This window comes from Leptosomus discolor, chromosome 3, assembly GCF_034619465.1.
Source record: "Leptosomus discolor isolate bLepDis1 chromosome 3, bLepDis1.hap2, whole genome shotgun sequence".
NCBI lineage: Eukaryota > Metazoa > Chordata > Aves > Leptosomiformes > Leptosomidae > Leptosomus > Leptosomus discolor.
This window is the reverse complement of record NC_141393.1, coordinates 34,874,420-34,894,308: the sequence shown is the minus strand read 5'-3', so window position 1 is coordinate 34,894,308 and position 19,889 is coordinate 34,874,420. Positions and strand designations below refer to the sequence as shown.

The 19,889-nt window shown below is 38.4% G+C and overlaps 1 protein-coding gene across 15 annotated transcripts in view; it reads left to right on the top strand.

The window, feature by feature from the left end:
• MEIS2 (Meis homeobox 2) overlaps positions 1-19,889 on the top strand; it is a 171,248-nt gene that overhangs the window by 13,815 nt on the left and 137,544 nt on the right. For all 15 annotated transcript variants that reach the window (XM_086463342.1, XM_086463341.1, XM_086463356.1 and 12 more), the window contains one exon: positions 1,883-1,997. In XM_086463342.1, the coding sequence (XP_086319468.1) occupies positions 1,883-1,997 (115 nt within the window). The remainder of the gene's footprint in view (positions 1-1,882; positions 1,998-19,889) is intronic.

Sequence of the window (19,889 nt, the reverse complement as noted above, 5' to 3'; positions counted from 1 at the left end):
TGGTGGTTTTGTGTGCTAAGTGCTGTCGTGCTGTCTGTTGCACTGACAGGTTAGGCGAATTTCAGATCCTGGCCTGTCTTCTGATATAACGTGTATCTTCCTGCCGTGGAACCGTGTATGTGGATGCATGCGTGTGTCTGTGGAAGGTGAAGGGGATTTGGATCCTTCTTACCCTTTGGTCACCTAGGGCTTTACTGGGAAACTTTTGAAGTCATGGGTTCTTCACTTTGTCTCTGCTGCAGTCTGGGTCAGGCCCATTAGATTAATGTTACTGGGTACTGTAGCAGGCCGTTATTTGGCAGTTCTATTTCACATTGTTATAGAGCATGTGGTACTGATCAGTGCTAGGAGATTACTTTGAGATGTTTCAATATGTATTTTGGGACCTGACTCCAATCACACTTACACTGGATTTTACAATGGGTAAATTAGTTGATTTTGTTGAGCTTATTCCTACTACACAACGGGGTAGAATAGGTCAGGATTGGTCCTGCTCAAAGAATTTATCTAAACTTTTCACTTGCTGCTTTCAGGATCTCTTTGTGTTTTAATAGTCCGGTGTTATTTCCCAATGCAGATTTAAAACACAATCAAACATAAGAAACAATAATAATATTTTTTAAAGGGTGATTTTCTTGTTTTTGTTATTGAATTATTATAATACACTTGATTTAAATTGTCACATACAGGTGACAAGTAATGCAGGTCCAGCCCCTAGTCTGATCTGTTTCATGTGTTCTTGCTCTCCTTTTCTGCCAGAGGAAATTCCATCTCTTGCCTGCCTTCATGTGGTGCTGATAAAGCTCTTCCTGTACAGTAGAATTCCTGTTTTCCTTTAAGCAACAGCAGGGTATTGGGAATGATCAGGAAAGGGGAGGAGGACAGGAGGAGAATACACTCAACAAAGTAGCACTAAACTGTAACATTAAGTTTTCCTCACTTACCCTTTTAAATAGCAGCTCCTTGCTTCAGGAAAGCCAATACCCAATAAATTCAAAAGCTTGCATGAATTATGTGACTGAAGTACGGTAGCTGAGGTCTTACTCAGCCAAGTTTTGCAAACTTCATATGTCTGTTTTCTGTGTACCTTTTTGTCATGTTTTATGCGTAGTAATGTAGAAAGAATTACATAAAAATTACTATACATGTTATTTTATATAATCACCTGGTGGTTATTCTTGACATTACTTGTAAGTGAACTGTTAGCGATACATCTAGAAAATCTTTTGAAATGTGTCATACCAAGGTGGTGGTGGTGGGGGGGGGTGGTGAGGAAGCATCATCTCCTTTCAGAGAAAGTTTGCTTTTTCCCTCACAACTTTGCATTTCCTTGAAGTTTTTCCAGCATTCAAATGGGTGAGAGAGAGGGTAGGGTGTAAGGACATACTCCTCTCTCATCCATGTCCTCCTCCACTTCTTGAAACAGTCTTCCTCCTCTTCCTCCCCCCTCCCATCTCTAATCAATCTGTAAAAACAAAGTGTGGCGGGATAGTCTGCGTACCAACTATCCTGATCCTAATGTGAACACCTAGTATCATAAGCTGTGCAGGTTGATGCTCTCCTGCCTGCCCCCTTGTATAGCTCATTAAGAAACTTAAATACTTTTTTTCTTCCCGTAAATATTCTTCTGCAGTACTATTCAAACAATTAAGTCCAGACAACTCTTTGGAAAATTTAAAAAAGAAAACCCCACAACCCTCTGCTTGTCTTTGCTGAAGAATTATGACACTGCACAAGCAGTATCGGTGTTTGGCACATTTCACAAATGCTAATGTGTATACTTTCCCCTCCTTCCTCCCCTCTTCTCCCGGTTTTCTTTCTGTTCTTCATTTGCTGTTGGAATGGGAACTGTGGAAAAAATTCCTTGGCACTCTGACACCAGAATCCTTCATCTTGGAGAGACCACGATGATGCAACCTCAACGCACTCGGCAGGCACACCGGGGCCCTCCAGTGGGGGCCATGCTTCCCAGAGCGGAGACAACAGCAGCGAGCAAGGTAAAAGGTCAAACTTTTTCCCTCCGCAAAGTAGGCATGACTAAAATAACTCCAGCTTTTTTTATTATATCAGTACATCTGCCTTAGAGTAAACATGGAGTGGCAGACTTGCAGCATAATCAGCTGTAACTTAGGGAGACGGTATTTCCTTTTCCTAACCCACTTAGCTGCATTTTATTATTATTTCAAAGCGGAATATCTAATCTTCAAACAAGCTTTGTAATAACAATTGATTAGTTCTGCCAATTCCTTTACAAATTTGGTTATCTACAGTTTATTTTTGTGTGGTGTAAGTAAATATAATGACAGACATACTCTCCAGCTGTGATGCAGTTGTTTGGGCTGGGTTATAGGCAAAGAATTTAACCTGTAGTTTTAGCTGGGGAAGAGACTCCTATATGAAGTTATGAAGCTGCTAAATTATATAAAGTACAAGCGAAGCCTGAATTGGACAGAAAAATGTTCCTTGCAATGTTTGCTTGTACAGACTTGTTTCTGCTTCTGAAAATCTGAATTCAGAATGGTAAATAGAGATGTACCTGAACTGCAAAACCCCTGCTGGATCTATACAGGGAAGCCTTCTCAAGGGTTCAAGAGGTTTGATTATTATTTCAAGTTTTTTTGTTTTATTTCCTACTGCATTGCACCTTGTGTGTGGTCAGCTGCATCCATGCTGAGTGAGTGTCAAAGGCTGTCATTCTGATATGATAGTGTTTTACACTTGCTCGTTAGAAGTATAAGTGACTCCAGAAGGCATGAGTCAAGCCTCTGGTGCTAAAAGTTGGGTAAAGATGGTCTACTGTCACTCTTGGATCTTGACTCAGAATTGATTTTTTTTTAAGACTGAAGTTTAAGGTGGACTCTGTTCTTGTTTTTCTTTGTAAATGTGGTAAGTCTCAAGCTAGCGAGCGAGACGTTACCTTCATAAGGTCTTATGACATGGTCCCTACACCTTATGCATCTGTAGCATTTTGCCACTGCATTTGGGAGTTCAACATACCCACAGAGCCAACTGACACATCTGCCACCCAACTAGTCATGTGGGATCTCAAAACTGAACAAGGAAGCAGCCTTCAGGGTTAGAGCTGCTGTGACTAGCCTCACACTGCGGGCTGTTTCCCACCGTGATATTTGCCACTCTTAGGCAGTGGAGCAGATACGTGATTTCACATCTCTCATGTGGCCCACTGCTTGGCACAGAGCTAGATCCTCTTGTCTGTCTCATGATCTGGTGTCGTACCCGTTGCGATTCTAGGAACCTGCAAAGTTTGTTTCTGGTAGAGTGGTTTGGGTTTGTCTCCTCTTTGTATGAATTGTTTATACATTTGTAATCTTATTGCTGATAGAAAGCAGCCATGGCACAGGGTGTGATCCAATTCCAACATGAGTCACGCGGGATTTTTTTTTTCCTATGTAGTTGGATAGGATCTGTACGAGGCCCAGCATGAACTATTACAACTTCAGCAGCTAATGAAAGGGAGAGCTTGACTGCTAAGCAGCCACTTGGTGTTACGTCTATTAGCTGGCCATAGACTTTACTGTTAATCAAAAGTTTACATTGTATATCATGGCTAAGATGCTTGGAGTAGCAGATGATCATTTGCATGTTTAAAAATTATTCCCCTGAGTCATCTGCCACAGCGTGTTCATTCCACCCCTAGGTAAGAAATTTCCTCACACCTGTATCTCCTCTCTGCCCCAGCAACTCCTTAGAAATTAGAGAGTTGCTTCATTGAGCCATGCTTGATGTAATGAAATCCCTTGTGTTGACATCCAGGAATCTTGCATTTCACTAGTCTCTGATCCCTTGTCAAGTACTCAGGGTGCTTGAGAAATATTGTTAAGCATAAGAAAAAGTGGTTGATGATAACTACACCAACTTCCCACTGGAGACTGAAGATTCTGGTAATATATACATGATTTAAACAAACCTATTACACTTATTTTTGCAGAAGGGGAACAACCGCTGAAGGACTCGATCAGTCACTAGTGCTGCCCAGTCTAGCAGGGTAAAAGATTGCTAGTATGCTTCCCTTTGTGCTCGGTTGGGCCTTTTAAAGGGAGGCAGTCGTCCAGTGGCAAATCAGCATTCCACTCAGCTGCTGGCAGCTGAAAGATGTATGATCCTACAGCACCAGCAAAATTCCCATTGGAGACAGCTTTGGATTGCTCTCCCTCTCTCAACCCTGGGAAAGACTAAAGAAAGAGAAGCCTGTATTGAATTTTCCTTATGCTTCCTTCAGGGGGGCAGGGTTTACTTTATAACTTGTGAACTGGCAGTGAGTCTGTCCCAGGCAATGCCAAGATGGGTAGATGCCCTCTTGAGTTATTCTGGGGCAGTTACTTATTTGAGTTGACTCAGTTTCCCTGCAGTTTTGTCAAGACCTTCCACAAATGCTTCTTCAAGTGTTCCACTTACCCCAAAGGATTTCTTGGGAATGGGAGCTGATTAGGGAGTTTTGGGTTACATTAGCAACTTATGGTCTACTTCACAGATGCCTGGTGGCAGCAGAGATTGATTCAAACTAGTCAGTCTCTTCTGGCTCTTGGGAGCACTCTTTCCAGGGGTCTCTGCTTTTGCCTTAAGTCTATGCTGTGCAGCTTGTAATTTATTTTTCTTTGGGGGGGGGGGTGGGGTGTGGGGGGATGGAAAGAAGTTGGGTGAGTGATAACATTGTTTTTGTAGACTTTCTCTACATAAGGTAGATCTATTTATTACACTGAAGAATCCATCTGTAATTCTTAAAGTTAGAACCAAACAAAAAAAAGATGTAGGCATTTTGTCTGTTTATGGAGAACAGTCTCTCCATGACAGTGCATGACTGCCCTTTGGCATCCAAAGAGTTAATCTAGTCAATGTTTGGTATTATTAGAAACATGCTGGCATTGAAAGAGTTAAGGAAAGGGCCTTCAGGCAGTAAATGTTGAAAGATTATCCTAATTTTATTAGTGGCGAGTGTCCATGTTGTTCTTAACACATCACCTCACTTGTTCAGCAGAAAACTAAGCTATACAACATATTGATCATCTAGCAAACTGAAGTACTAGTGACCTGTAATCTACCAAGCATTTATTTACTTTAACCCAGTTCAGATCCACAAATGCAGATCAATGCCACGTAATGCTATTTCAGAGATTAGTAATTACATAGTAGGTCTGATCAACTTGCCTCCTGCCCTGGAAAGAGAAAGAGTTAAATATATCCAATAATAAAAATAAAACGCTCTAAACATCTTACAAAGGAGAAAAAAAGAAGCTGATTTAATGGTCTAATGAGGCCATCTTCCAGAGACTTGTTTTGTGTAGGGCTTGCTTTGACCTTTCGCTTTGCTCAGGAGCCCAACGCTTCATTTTTCACATTCTTGCAATTACGTTAACGCTTCAAGCATTTCTGACTCCAAGTCAGCTAGCAACACCAGGCATAACTCAACACTGTGAGTTTTTCTCCTCTCTGTAGATTCATTAACAGGTCACTGGGGTCCCAACTGAAATTTAAAACTGACTGGTTCTGTTGGGTTAGCTGAGTTATAGCAAGGGAGATGGCAGGAAAGGGGCTGAGAGAAGGGGAGGGGAGAGAGAAGACCCTGGGGTTTTTGCCAGGGAATATATGTGTAAAAACCCTAAGTGCAAGATTAAAAGGTGTGTGTAGCTTTATCATCTACCCTTTTCTTTGGAGGGGTAAAAACACATCTGAAAGTCTTCTGGGGTATTGTGTTTTCCTTATTCTTTGTGAAACAAAGTGAAAATGGCCACTGCCTTTACATACAAGGCTAAATGACTTCTAGAATTCGGCATCAGTTTGTACCACAGTGATGGATATGACACTCCCGGACTTTAATTCCTATTTAATCTCTTTATGGGATATTTCAAATAATGAATATGGCAGATTATGGATGAAAAGTGGGAAATAAATCTTTTTAAGGTTAGAAAACATGTGGTCTACAGGAAATCACCAGGGAATAGTTTCAGTTTCATATTTTATGATACCAGGATTGTACACCTGATTTGTCATATTCTTAGTTCAGTCACTCAAAGGGCCTGATCCAGCCAAGTCAGATGGAGGCTGTGTTTCTTCAGGACCTTTCAGGAAATTCAGCGTCTTTTTAGGATTAGGCCTGGGGTGATATACTTGACCATAAATGAGAAGCCAGAGACAAGAAACTTCTAGGCATCAGACCCACTTTGCTTTACCCACACAAATGGTTCATCGCTGTGTGTTTTTTTTGGTTTGGTGGTTTGTTTGTTGGTTTTTGTTTGGTTTTTTTTTGATGGAACTACTTGTAATGTATGAAGATCTCCCGCTGTATAAATAATATCTGAGGCTACTCTCTAGAGCAATATCGTAAAGTAGTTTTGAAACACTTTTGTGACAGCTTGATGTTTGTCCCACAAATTTGTCCACAGTAGCTTTCTGTGGCTGAGACTGATCATGTGGTTCAGGGCAAAATCAAGTGAGATATTAGCTGAAAGTATGTGTTTGTCTCAGGTTATGTCTCTGGATTGATGCACATTGGAAAAATTTAGGCAGTGTATTTCTTATTCATTATATACTATCCTGTAATAATGATGATCCAATTTGTTTACAAAACTAGCTGTTAATGCCCAAAGGCCTGTCCTACTACCAAAACTCTATTGAAACTATATAAAGTCTTGAACCAAACTCTGGTAGTCAGAAAAAGGAGAGGGATATGTTGTTGTTAATAATAATAAAAAAGTAACACATTCATTCAAAGTCTTTGGAAGTTTAATATCCAAAAGCTAATGCTACCTCTTCTTTTTCCTAGTTCTGTATGTATAGGTAAGTCTGCTGAGGCTAGCGCACATATTAATCATCAGGATTCAGAACATATTTTTATTCCTTTGTATTTTTACCTATAAAGCTATAAGGTATGGTTTTATTGGAAGAGAGCTGTCTTTTGTAAAAGGAAATTCCTAATAGAAAGGCTCAAACATCCAGACTGTGAAAAATCAAACTTGCTAATAAATAATGCTTCGCTGGAGATGCATTATTTCAGAAGGCACAGCTCTCGTAAAGGTGAACTGTATGAAGTATGAAAAACTCTTAAAGAACAATGACTTTTTTCAGCTGAGGAAGATACAGGAAGAGAGTAGCCCTTATTAATTCATCTTTCCCTTTCAAGTTTGAGGGGCCTGTCCTTGTGTTGATATGTATGAGTAATTCCCATTAATGGTGATGGGAGTTACGCATGTGCACTGACAGAAGAATAGACCCCTTAGTGTTCAAAGCACATGAAATTTACATTTTTTCCATTGCTGTAATTGAGATGTTGACAAATTGGAGAATATTGATGAGCCTTTGTTTTAAGTATTTCTTGCCAAGTTTGCTTTATTTTTTCATGGTTTGAACAATGGTGTGGGTTCAGCAGTAATGAATAATAAGGGTAGAGTAAAGATAACTTTGTATTTCAATATTTTGATGTGCCAATATGAAATAAATTGTCTTAGGCAAATGGAATATGCTGTTTTAATCATTAGCTATGCATGAAAGAAAAATTGATGTTGACATCTTTGCTGTAAAATCGTTGTAATGGGGCCTTCCTTACAATTCATTTTTGTAAAATTCATTTTGTACATTTTGCAGCAATTGAACAATCCCTGCACTGTGAATAGGCAGAATTCCCAGAAATACTGAGACAGTTGGCCCAGTAACTGCTGAGCTCACACTGCACACCACATGCACATTAACCATAACGATGCCAGAACCAGCTTAGCTAAATATAGTCACATTTCAGTATCCTCCCATCCTTTCTTTTCTTTCCATCTATTGCATGAACAAATACATTTTTTTTTCAGTGTTTGTTTGATTACTGGAGTCAGTGAACATTTCTGTCCCTACCCACTATTCAATAAGTAACATGAAAATTTCATGGTGAATCTTTGCTTCTCTATAGTTTTCTAATAATCAGGCTGGTGGCAACTGTAGATTCCTCACCTTTTATTAAATTAAAGCTTGGAATTGGGGTGCTGTGTGTATTTAAAATATTATACTTCTGTTTAAGATTCTCACCTCACTTTCAGCTTTTAAACCACGTGCGTTTCTATATTTAGATACAGTTAAAAATCTATATATGCATTAGAAAACATCTACTTCCATATTTGAAGTATGTTGTGCTGGGGTTTCAAATGCAGCCTAGGAAAACTCTGTCAATGGAATGTTTTCATAGTGGCAGTAATCTCTTTAAAATAACCCTAAATACAATATGACAGATGCCATCTGGAATAATCTTTTGCTAGTGCTTTCAACTTTTATTTTTTCCTACAGCTAAGTTCATCTAAAACTGGTCACTTACTGTTATGGTAAACATAGTGAACTCTTTCCTCAGTTTTGTACGTGAATGTTCAGAGAAAATAAACAATTTTACTTAAGAGATTGTTGCTGTTGAGATTTTCCTCTGACTTCATGTTTCTGCGTGTTTCTAAATATATGTATGTGTATATATGCATATATATATTTATATATTTGTATTTAAAAATTAAAAAGGTAGGATTCCCCCTTACACCATTCTTTCCACCTCAGATCCTACTCAGCCTAACCCAGTTTGCCTCCAAATGTTAGATAACACCCCATTTGCTAAATTATACTTGTATGTTTGTTACAATATTAATAGTTTCATGATGCAACACATTCAAATGTACAGTAGCATGTGCTTAAATGTCTTCCTGTGTTGTTACAGACTGATTAATTTCTTCCTATATATGCCAACTTGTTTGAAAGATCTAGTGTTGGAATCTCGGGATTTTTTTTTTAACGTAGTCGTGTAAAGGGATGTCTCCTGATGCCTGTTAGAGTTTAATTTAGAGTAGTAATTAAACTTGAATACTGCCTCATAAACAAAAGATAAACAATAAACCAGCCACGTTCCCTGCTGTTTCATAGCTTGCTTTCCCAGATGTTTTAGCCTGATAATTTTTACATAGTGAACTACCTAGCATGGAGTGCTATGGACAGAGGTCAAAGCCTGGTTCTTTGTAATGGGTTTTTAAAAACTTTTTGTTAATGAAATACTACAGAATTTTCCTTTGTGTAGCTGATAAAATTGTCAGATACTGAAAGACACTCATTAATTGACTTTTTAATTATCTCCCTCTTGTTTAACAAGACGGCACTAATTTTAAAAAACCCAAAAAACCGAAAAAACAACAAAAAACCCCAACAAACCACAAACTTTCTTTTAACTGTTGATGACCAAGGAATGTTGCTAATTCTTAATATTAGGGTGCCTGGACAGTACATTAGAATCCTCTGTCACCTCTACAAAATAAAAATGCCCTTGCAGAAGCTGCTCTCTCCATGTTGATCCTAAGCAACTAAGGAAATGTTCAGAGTGGAAGGCTTTTCATTTTTGAAACTGCTCCTCAGGCTGCTAGAGCTTGTGTGTCCATTTCTGGACCACTCCTCTGTCAGCCATGATCTTTCTAATTGCCAGGTACTAGTAGGCCGTTCAGCTGCAGAAGCCATGTTATTTTCACTGGGTGGGGTAATTACTGAAAGCTGAGAATAGCTGCACTAAAGACACAGGGATACTTTCATGATCCCATTAGCATAAGAGAGGGTAAATTATTCATGCCAAGTGAGGATTCTATGGGGAAAAGTATAGTTAATGCACATAGTTTTTAAATGTATCCCTTTCTGCTCTGAGACTAAATTCTTGTTGGATTCAGTTCTCAGACATTTACGGGAAAGCTCTAGTGGCATGTTAGACGCAGTTCATCTCTCTCTGTTTGCAGCGCTCTCAATAGAGACCATCTGGCAAAGATCCAAAAGGTGATTAAACAAAATGATCAGCTCTTGTTGCTGTGTTACATGTCCAATACTCTGGATTAAAAAACATGACCCACAACAGTCAGCTAACATCATTTTTTTTCCCCTCTTTCCCCTTCCCCTGTAAGAATTCAGATGGTCCACAAATGTCTATGCCATCTTTGTGTCCTTATGGCCCATAATCATGAACAGGTTGTGCAAATGGCTCTTTCTGTAACACGGTCTGTTCCAGCAGCATAGAAACGTTTCATATTAATTGGGTCAGTCTAATGTTCATAATGACATGGGGAAAAATTACCCAAATGTGTTCTTACAGTAAACACTTAAAATGTGCCTTTTTCCTATTAGAAAGTGAAATTTGACATCAGGCTCATGTGGCTGATTTATTTTTTAAGATGGAAGAAAATCAAAGCATGACACTGTCATCTGCTGAAAATAGTTTAAAGCCCCTTCCAACCAAACAAAAACAAAAAAAAAAGGGGGGGGGGGGGGGGGGCGCTGAGCTGTGGTTTAACACCACAATCAGGGATGAATTTACAGTGCTATTCAGAAGAGTACTCCCTTATCATAAACAAGCTGATAATCACACTGAATCTAACTCCCAATTAGCTTTCTTTGCTCACAGAGATCAGCGTACATGTCCTCCTTAAGCCATGATATGTTGCTGTTGAGTCAGATAGAACATTTGTATACCTTATGTCATATTCAGAATTTAAGGATTAATGCTATATATTTACCAGAAAACCCAGCTAATCAGCAAGGTAATTTTTCAAACCAATCACTTTGATGCCTGAGTTAAGGTAAAAATGCCAAGACTGTGAATAGGGGACATATGTATCTTATCTTTTGGGGGTTGCACCAAATGCCAAGTACTAGCGTAAATTCAACAGAAACCAGACATTGTTGGAAAGTAATTAAAAAAATATTGAAATTAAACCTACCATATGAGTGAAATATTTGTAGGCCCGCTTTGTTGCATGCATAACAATTTGCATGGAATTGAACAGTGTTTCTTTCTCTTTTAATTCTTGAGTTGTACTTTGTTAAACACGACAGAGGAATCACCTCTGTGTATTCAGTCATAGGATGGGAGGGATCTTCTTCGAGCTGAGGATGTTTACAGTCCAAAATCACTAGGTTTACTTAGAGGAGAAATTTATTTTTTTAAAAAACAGAGAAAATTTAAAGCCTCCAAACCCATGCCAAGAAAAATCAAATCCCACTTTTGAAAGCTTAAAAGATCCACTGAAGCTGTCAACTCTCCTTACAGTGCGAGGTGAAAGGAGTAGGTAAAAGGCACGGACATGTCCAGAGTGCTCTGGGAGGGGAGGCCAGGCTCCCCTAGCGTCAGCGCTGAAAGGGACCCACATAGCCTTGGGGGGCTTCAGGCTATTACAGGGCAACTCATGCTCTGTTATCATGCTGATTTTCAATTGATTTTTGGCTGTACAGTACTTGTTGAAGGCCCTCTGGAGCATCAAACACTGCATTATGGCACTACACATGGTAATACGTGGGCCTTTTGTCTTATTGTCTTTACTTTGCCTGGGAAGAGGGGTGCTAACCACTTCATGATTGCTCCAGCTTCTGGGCGGCTTTTACATCTGGGGAAGCAGGACAGGTGAAGGAAATTTGACAGCTGTCTTTAGTTAGCTCTTAATATGATTTGACACATTTGTTTGTAGTTCTGTATTTTCAAACCAATCTGGTTTTGAATTACTGTAAAACATTGCTTTTAATTTATAATTTTAATTTTAGTTTACCTCTTATTGAAGTAACTGATCGCAGGGTACTAATAAACCCAGATCTGGTGTCTAAAAATACTTTCATCTTTCTCAAACTTATTGTATGATACCTTTAAGTTACTGGTACTAGAAGCTGTTAAAGTTGCAGGAAGCTTTCTATAGGCTGAAGTGACTAATTTCTCCTATTTTCTACCTCCTCCTTTCTTCACTTAAACTATTGTATCACTTGGGTAGGTTCCTGATTCACTAAAAAATCAAGCTATCTACATGTAAGTCTTGATAAACTCAGGATTTTTAAAGTCAGATGAATGTCTACATATTTAGGTTATCCTCTTCAAATAAACACTTACCTTTTTAACCAGTGTTTTCTACTGGCTTGAGTAAGTCTTTGTGCATGCAGTAGAAGATGTAAATGAATATTTTAAAATGTTTACAAGAGTAAAAGTGCATATGTGAAAACATGTGTAGAAACTTAGACTTGCAACTTCCTGGTGTTACGGGAACTGTAAGAAATCAGTATAGTCATAAGGATAGGATGATACCAGGAAACAGTGATGGCCACCTTAACTACCCTGCTAGCTGCAGGCACGATCCAAATAACAAGTATGGTCATTGGGAAGACATGTGTTATTTTGGTGGCCTGCCTGTGGCTCCTCAGTTTGTTTCTATGAGATAAGAATATGTCTGTCTACCCAGGAGAAACTAACTGCAGAACCAAACTCAACTGGACCTTGTGTAAGTTACGTGCCCTCTCTGACGTGTGTTCTTCCGGATCTGTACAATGGGCACAAGAGTACTTAGATGTTGCACGAATGACACGGTCACCTGTTGTCAGTGAAATGCTCTGATATTCCAGGAATGCAGGGTTATGTAGAACATTCAAGGGCATTCTTGTATCAGCCTCCCTGAATTTCATAGAAGCAGCACAGGATATACATATACAGGATATATGCATCTGTAAATTGTATTCCTTATTTTAAGACTTCCTCTTTTTTTCAACAAAGGTGGAAAAATATGAATGAAATAGCCTTGATCTTTAACTTCATATTGGTTTTAAATAGTAAGACTTATGAATTGGGCAATAAAGGATGACATGGGTTACATCACCAGTTCCTTAGTGATATTTGCATAAAGATGAAGAGTCTAAAGTGGTGTTTCCAGTGTTTAAAATGTTGTATCACTATATATGTGTATTCCTTTTTTAGTGTTTGTTTTGTTTTGTTTTGTCCTCCTGAACAAGCATAGTAAGCATAGATCAAGGAAAGCTTGATTCTGTGTTCATATTTAGGTCTTAAGGATCCAAGGGTAATGTTGGCTTAGAACAAGATTTTGCAATGCATTGTCGTTTTGTGTTGTTTTTGTTGGTTTTGTTTGGTTTTTTTTTTCTTTAGGATTTTCTTAGTACTTTAGAGCTATAGAACAAGTTGTGATGTTTAGTGACCTTGCACACCAGTAGTTCTGTCTTTTTAAACATGGACATTGTTTTTTCTCATTCAGGCGTAAGAAGAGTTAGCATACCCCCTACTCTGTAGCCTAAGAGTACATAGGCAGTGGTGGCTAAGAATGAAGGCTTAGGGCATCAGATACTGGCAGCAGTATCATGAATCATCTGCTTCACATTTACAGGTTTTTTGTTAACTGTGAAATACAGCATATCCATTTTGCGACAGGGCAGGGGGTAGCATTTATAACTTCTTGTGTAAGTATTTGACTGTTGTTTATTACTGCTTTTAGTCTTAATAAACATACCAATCTAGATTTAGTAACTTGGGTTTCTACAGAACTTAGAATAACATTTTAAAATGCACTAACTAGGTGTCTTGATCACAGTTATAATACTTAGGAAAAATTTGTCTTTTGTTTCTGTGTCATTAGTGGACTGTCCAGAGGAGGTTTGAAGGAAGGGGGTGGGAGCTGGCTAAAAGCAGTTCCTCCTCAGAGGAGAAGAGGAAGACACTATCCACATAAGATCTTGATCCTTCTTGAGTGGAATTAGTAGCAATAACAGGGGCATTACTGCTTTCATATATTCAAAGTTTGGGTCAAACACATCCAAATAAATGAAAGCAAAACATGAGTCTCTTACCTTTAAAAACAAACATACAAAAAATCCCAATTATTTTTTTGACAATTCCCATAGAAACTACTACTATTAAGACATGTAGGATCTACAAAAAAGACAGCCATAAAGGTCTAATACTTCCTAATATTTCTAAACAAAATTTCTTCATGCCTTACATTTTAGAGGACAAATAATAATAAACAGCAGCTGTTTTTATTTGCACAGGAAAGGGTTTTTTTTTTTTCAATCACAGAATCAGAGAATGGTAGTAAGTTGGAAGGGGCCTCTGGAGATCATCTGGTCCAACTCCCCCGCCAAAGCAGGTTGGCCTAGAGCAGGTCACACAGGAACACGTCCAGACGGGTTTTGAATATCTCCAGAGAAGGAGACCCCACAACCTCCCTGGGCAGCCTGTTCCAGTGCTCTGTCACCCTCAGAGTAAAGAAGTTCCTCCTCATATTCAGGTGGAACTTCCTGTGCTCCAGCTTGTGCCCATTGCTCCTCGTCCTGTCTCTGGGCACCACTGAAAAGAGCCTGATCCCACCCTCTTGACATCCAGCCTTCAGATATTTATTAAGTGTTGACAAGGTCCCCTCTCAGTCTTCTCTTCTCCAGGCTAAAGAGCCCCGGGTCTCTCAGCCTTTCTTCGTATGAGAGATGCTCCAGCCCCCTAATCATCTTAGTAGCCCTCTGCTGGACTCTTTCCAGTAGCTCCCTGTCCAATCACATTTTTCCTCTGGTGGTTTTTAAATGTTTAAGAGAGCTTCAGAGAAAAAATAATTTGTGCTTTCAGTTCAGTTCATTTCTTGAAATACTAACACTTTTTCAAATCTTTTGGAGAGAATAAACTTGTGCAGTAAACTCAAAATTAACTTTAAAGAATTTGACTGCTGCTGTTCGATTGTAGTCAGTATAGTAATTCACCTCTTGTGCAGGCGTGTATGGAGTTGGAGCAAGTAAATGATTCTTTGTTTCCTACTGTTACATGTGGGTGGCTTATGAGTGACAGCCCCAAAGCGTGGCTGTGTTTGGGTCATTTGTGAAGCCGTCTTTGCCCCATCAAAAGGAGTGAACACAGAGAAATCGTCTGGTGGCAAAGTTGGCACGATGGCCCTGGTGCTCCTATTCCTACCTACAGCCTGGGCAGTGAGCACAGGAAGGAGCAAGACAAAGTGGTTTCCCTGTGCTCTGCTGATTTCCCAGCTGCTCTGAGCCTGAAGACCATTGCTAACTCCAGATGCTCAAACTTGCACTGAGTGCTGTCCTAAACTGCTGGCTGCATAACTTGTGGAAAGAGCTCAAAGTATTTTATGGATGGTTACCTTTGTACACCCTTGGCACTATACATTCCTCATGCACAAGCTAGGATTGGGGTCTTCTACTTTCTTGTGTAAACAGAGCATTTGCTATAACTGACAAGGATTGGTGGAGCAGCCATGAAAGTGAAAGAGGAGAATTCAGCAAATTCTCTATTAAGATGTGATTTGTACCATGAAATTTTTTGACAACCCTGGTATCTAATTCTTAAGTATTAAAGAGTGCCCTTTTCCTTATAATCTTGCGTTATGCCCACCAGCTTATTGTGGCTACACTTGTTTAAGCAATTACATTTGTTTAAACTTTCCTTGGGCCTCTCTGCATGAGGCTGTAGGTTGCTCATACCTAGATTTAAGGCAGCTCCCATTTGTGGAGTCCCACAGAAGTGAATATGATAAATACATGCATATAATTTTATTGCAGGACTTGGTGCTAAGGTTTTCAATTATTTACGAGCGTAAAATTTGGAAATTCGCATGAACTCCCTGTCTAATTTTACACTCCTGCCTAAAGAGGGTGGAACATCACTTAAATAGCACAAATCAGAATTTTTCAGCTTGGAGCTTCCTTCCTGATTCCTCCCACCTCAGATTTACCACTTACTGATGGTTCTCTGTTTCATGGGACTCCTGACCCTGTACATCTGTTAAAGGGGATAGTTCAGGATGAACACAGCCTCCCACTCAGTAGGACTGCGGTGTTCTCTTAGCTCCTACTAGATGCTTGAACAAGCAGAGGGCTTAAGTGAAATCCTTTAGCTGAGCCAAAATCTGTTCTTATTTAGGGACTAATCCAAAGCCTGTTAAATCAACAGAAAGATTTTGGTTGACTTCAGTGAGCTTTGGATCAGGCCCTTCCTTGCTAATACATCTGAAATCAATGGAGCTACACTGGGCTTCTGCCAGTAAGAAAAAGGGAGAGAGATTGTCCTTCTGCTTTATTTGTACAATTCCTAACACATTGAGGTCCTGGTACTCAAACAGTACTCCCAAGTGCTTCATTGAGACAACAGTAATTTTGACTTGATTGCATTACTTGGTGTTCTTGGACTCCCATTCAGCTGGGTACATAATTTGGTTGTTTAAAACAGCAGTGTATGCTGTGCATTCACCTTGCACTCAAGTATTATTTTGGTCTCCTCATGTTTTATATTAAGAAATTTCTTGTGAGAAGTAAAAAGGGAGGGTGACAGTTCTTACATCAGGAAAAAAGTTTGGTGATTTCCCCCCCCATATTTCTCTGCTATCAGGTTGTAAAGGAGACTGTTTCGAATGAAAAATACTCAGTCCATAGAACATGTAAAACCCAGTAAGTGTAACTTTTACTGTCAGTTCACTGCCTTGAAAATTATTAAAGCCTCATGCCTCCTCTACAGTCAAAAAGCTCTCCTTTTTATTATTTTTTCAATACTGTCTTTTATGTTTATTTCTCAGTGTTAAACTGAAGTCCATATTGTAACTTGCCACTTGTTAAAGACTTGAATGTAATAATTAGCATTATGAAGATGGCAAGAATTTTTAGGCAAGGAATGGCAAAGGATGAGAAGATCCTATATGTACATCAGCGTAGACCTTCCATTTTCAGAAGGGTCTAGGACAACTGAAGTAGGACCTTAGTCTGGCAAAGACTTATACGTTGCCTAACTCTGTATATTGCAAGTCCTGTTATTGAAATAGAGGCCTATGGTAGGGTTAATACTGACCACCTCAGCCTTTGTAGGATTTGTTTTTAATTGATACTTTTATTCTAGTCCTAAACTACAAATACTTCCCGTAAAAAGAAAGCTGGCAAGTTTTGTTTGTTTTAACTTACTAGACTTTTGATTAGATTTTATATGCTTCTGAGTCCCTACACTTAAGATTCATTTTGTGTATTCAGATACTTAATATATTTTGTGCAAAACAGCTGTCACCATGTGAAAGTGTATTTGAGTAAGAAAAAATTACTGCCTCCTAACATTTTTTATTTTTTTTCTGTGTGGTAAATTTAGGTATATTTTTCTACATGAGAAGCAATAGACTTAATTAATGCTTTGTTTTAATAGTCTTATTTTTCTTCAGTGGTGTTTTATCCATTTTGTGTAAAATGGTAGGTTACATAAGTTGAAAGTATTACAAAATTAAATTTTGATTTAGAGGTTACTAAATGCTTAATGCATATAGATGTCTTTTATTTTAGGGAAACAGGGTTAAGCTGATCTGTGCTAGCAGCTCAGCTGACTTATAGTTTTGGGTTTTCTGCCCTTTTCATGTGCAAGGATTTAAAAAGAAAAAGATGACTGAAGTACTTGCACTTCAGTCCAAGGGAGAAGTAACAATGCATTTTTCCAGTTAAAAAAGACATAACAAAGCTATCTTATTAGTGTTGAATATTTCTTAGGTTTTAATTACTTACAGATTTTACTGTTTTCTTTCAGTTTTAAGGGACCATGTCTGAATTTCCCTAAAGTTCACAAATTTACTTTAGTGACTTGAGTTAGACATAGTTGATAGCAAACCACTGTGTATGTGCCCATTTTCTTGTTTTTTTTCTCTCTCAAAATAATGAAATTTATCCTACCATATCAATTTCCAGAAAATATTCTGTAGAGCATATCTGCAATGATAGATGAAACACTTTCATTTAGCTATGAATTGGTTATCCTAATTATTATCCTGAATTAGATCTTATTAGTCGTTCATGTTCCCAGCTTTGAGCGTAGTTTGGCATAAAGTTCTGTCTATGAGCAAGGTTTTATGAAATAAAGGCTTTATTGATTTTTTTTTTTTTTTTTTTTTAAGATCTTTCATTCATTCAGTTAATTTATAGCTCAGGTTCAACTACAGATTTGCCCCTTTTTCTGTTGTTTTCTCTTTTGAATCTGAATTTGGGCAGGAATATGTTTCACATAGTAATTTCTAATGAACCTTTCTAATCTGATAATTCATCAGTGACATTCAGGGTTTGGTTTCAAACCTCTCCCTCCTTTCTGGTAAACTAATCCTACCATCCTAGGACCACCAAAGAGTATGTCATTTTAGCTAGAAGTCCACACTGCCAGAATTCAGATTTACTGTATGCCAGTTAACCCTCATTTAAACTCTTCCAAATGTCTATCAATCTGTTTTGTTTAAAAGAAATAAACTGTCCTTTTATTTTAAACTAGTACATAATTTTACACCTTTCTAAATTTTACATCTTTTATTTTCTGTGTTCTTACCTGCTTCATTGATGTGAATGTAAAGTACACAATAGGTCAAATTCTGACTTCAGTGGGAGTTGATGGGAGCACAGCCTGTATATTTGAAAGCAGAATTGATTCAATCTTGGTGTGCCTGTGCAGCAAAAAAATCTTGTCTCTATATAATTTGTCTTCATATAATCAAAGAATATAGATTTGAGTTTGTTTCTCATGTTATTTTCTACGGCTGCCTTACATGAGCTCAGATGAGCTGCTTATGTTCTTAGTAGAGATGTGTGTGTGTGTATATATATATATTTTTTTATTGTTTATTCACATATAAACATTTTACATGCTTCCTTAGAGAGTTTCCTTGTAAGGTTCAGTTGTTCTTAAGAGACCGAGAACTTGTCTAGGGCATAATTTGTAAACTATGCAAAGAGCACCCTCCAGCTGGGGCAAACCCTAGAACATTTCACTTGGACCTGCTTTCCTTGCCACTGTAGTACTCTTGGACATAAGGGTCCAAGTTCAGACTGTGGCTGTAATGAGCAGGATACATGCATGCACAGCCAGATGTCCAGTGGAGGATCCATGTATTGGTCTTCTGTTCCAGTCTTCCATCAAACAGCTGTTTGTTATAGCATGATTAATTTTATTTTAGATTTGAGAAGGATATTGCTTCTGAACACAAAAACCCCATATAATGCCCTCTGCTCTTATGCCTCCTCCATGTTTATTAACTGTTCTTGAGTTGCCTGCCTTATTTCATGGGAGCGGGCTGTAACTTCTATGAATGGAATGAGATTATTGCAACCAAAAGAAAAGGGTGAGTGTCAGTTACACGGTGGGCAGGAATGTTGCTGTTAAATTTGGGTAAAACAGTAGGGGGTTTTTGTGGTGTTCTCCTTAAAACTGAATAAAAGCTATATCTCACACTTTCAGAAGAAAGATTTAATTTACATCAATCTTCTTATGCTTCAAATAAGTGATTTGGCAGCCTTGACCTACTCAAATATTAGTTTCTTGCTGCCTTTTTACAACAGTCCTTTAAACAACTGTTAGGAACTTCTTACCTTATTTTTAGACTGCTATAGGTAGAAAATATTGACTTTTTTAAAAAAAAAAAGTTTTTCAAAGTAGTTTAGACCTTTAACATAGCGTTAGAATATTTCTTTCTGTAAATCATCTCTCATATATTGAAAAACAGCTGTCAGTTGGTTTCCTTCCTGCCTTGTACATATTTGAGGTTACATCAACAGAAGTTCTAAGCTCAGATTCTGCCCCCCCCCTTTTTTTTTTCTTTAATTTGATGGCTTTTGGGGAGTGTCTTTCTCTTAGTTACATTAAGTATCCATGAACGTAGGGGGGCTTTTTGGTGGTTTTGCTTTAGGGTTTTTTTTGTTTATAGTACGATAGAGAATAGCAGAACATAACTGGGGAGGATTAAACTTTTTAAAAGTAGATTTTGTAAAATGTAGGTCATGGACAAAGGTTTGTCAGCTTTTGCTTGAATCAGACCACATCTGTTATAATAAACGATAGATCTGTAGACAGGCTATGGCTTTTGTTACGTCCAGGGGAATCCACTGAATCTTGGCCTTCATTTAGGATTCCCTCCTGATGAGCAAATTCCCATGACCGCTTTTGAAGCTTTAAAAGCTTTGGTTTTGTTTTAAAAGGCCTCTGAGCATAGGCAATGTTTTCATAGGCATTTAGGAACAAAAACCTGAGCTTTTAAACCTTCAAACGTCACTGCGGGGATTCACTTCACTTCTCAGCAGACCAAGTCTGAGATAACACCTGCAAGAAGTGTGTATCTGTG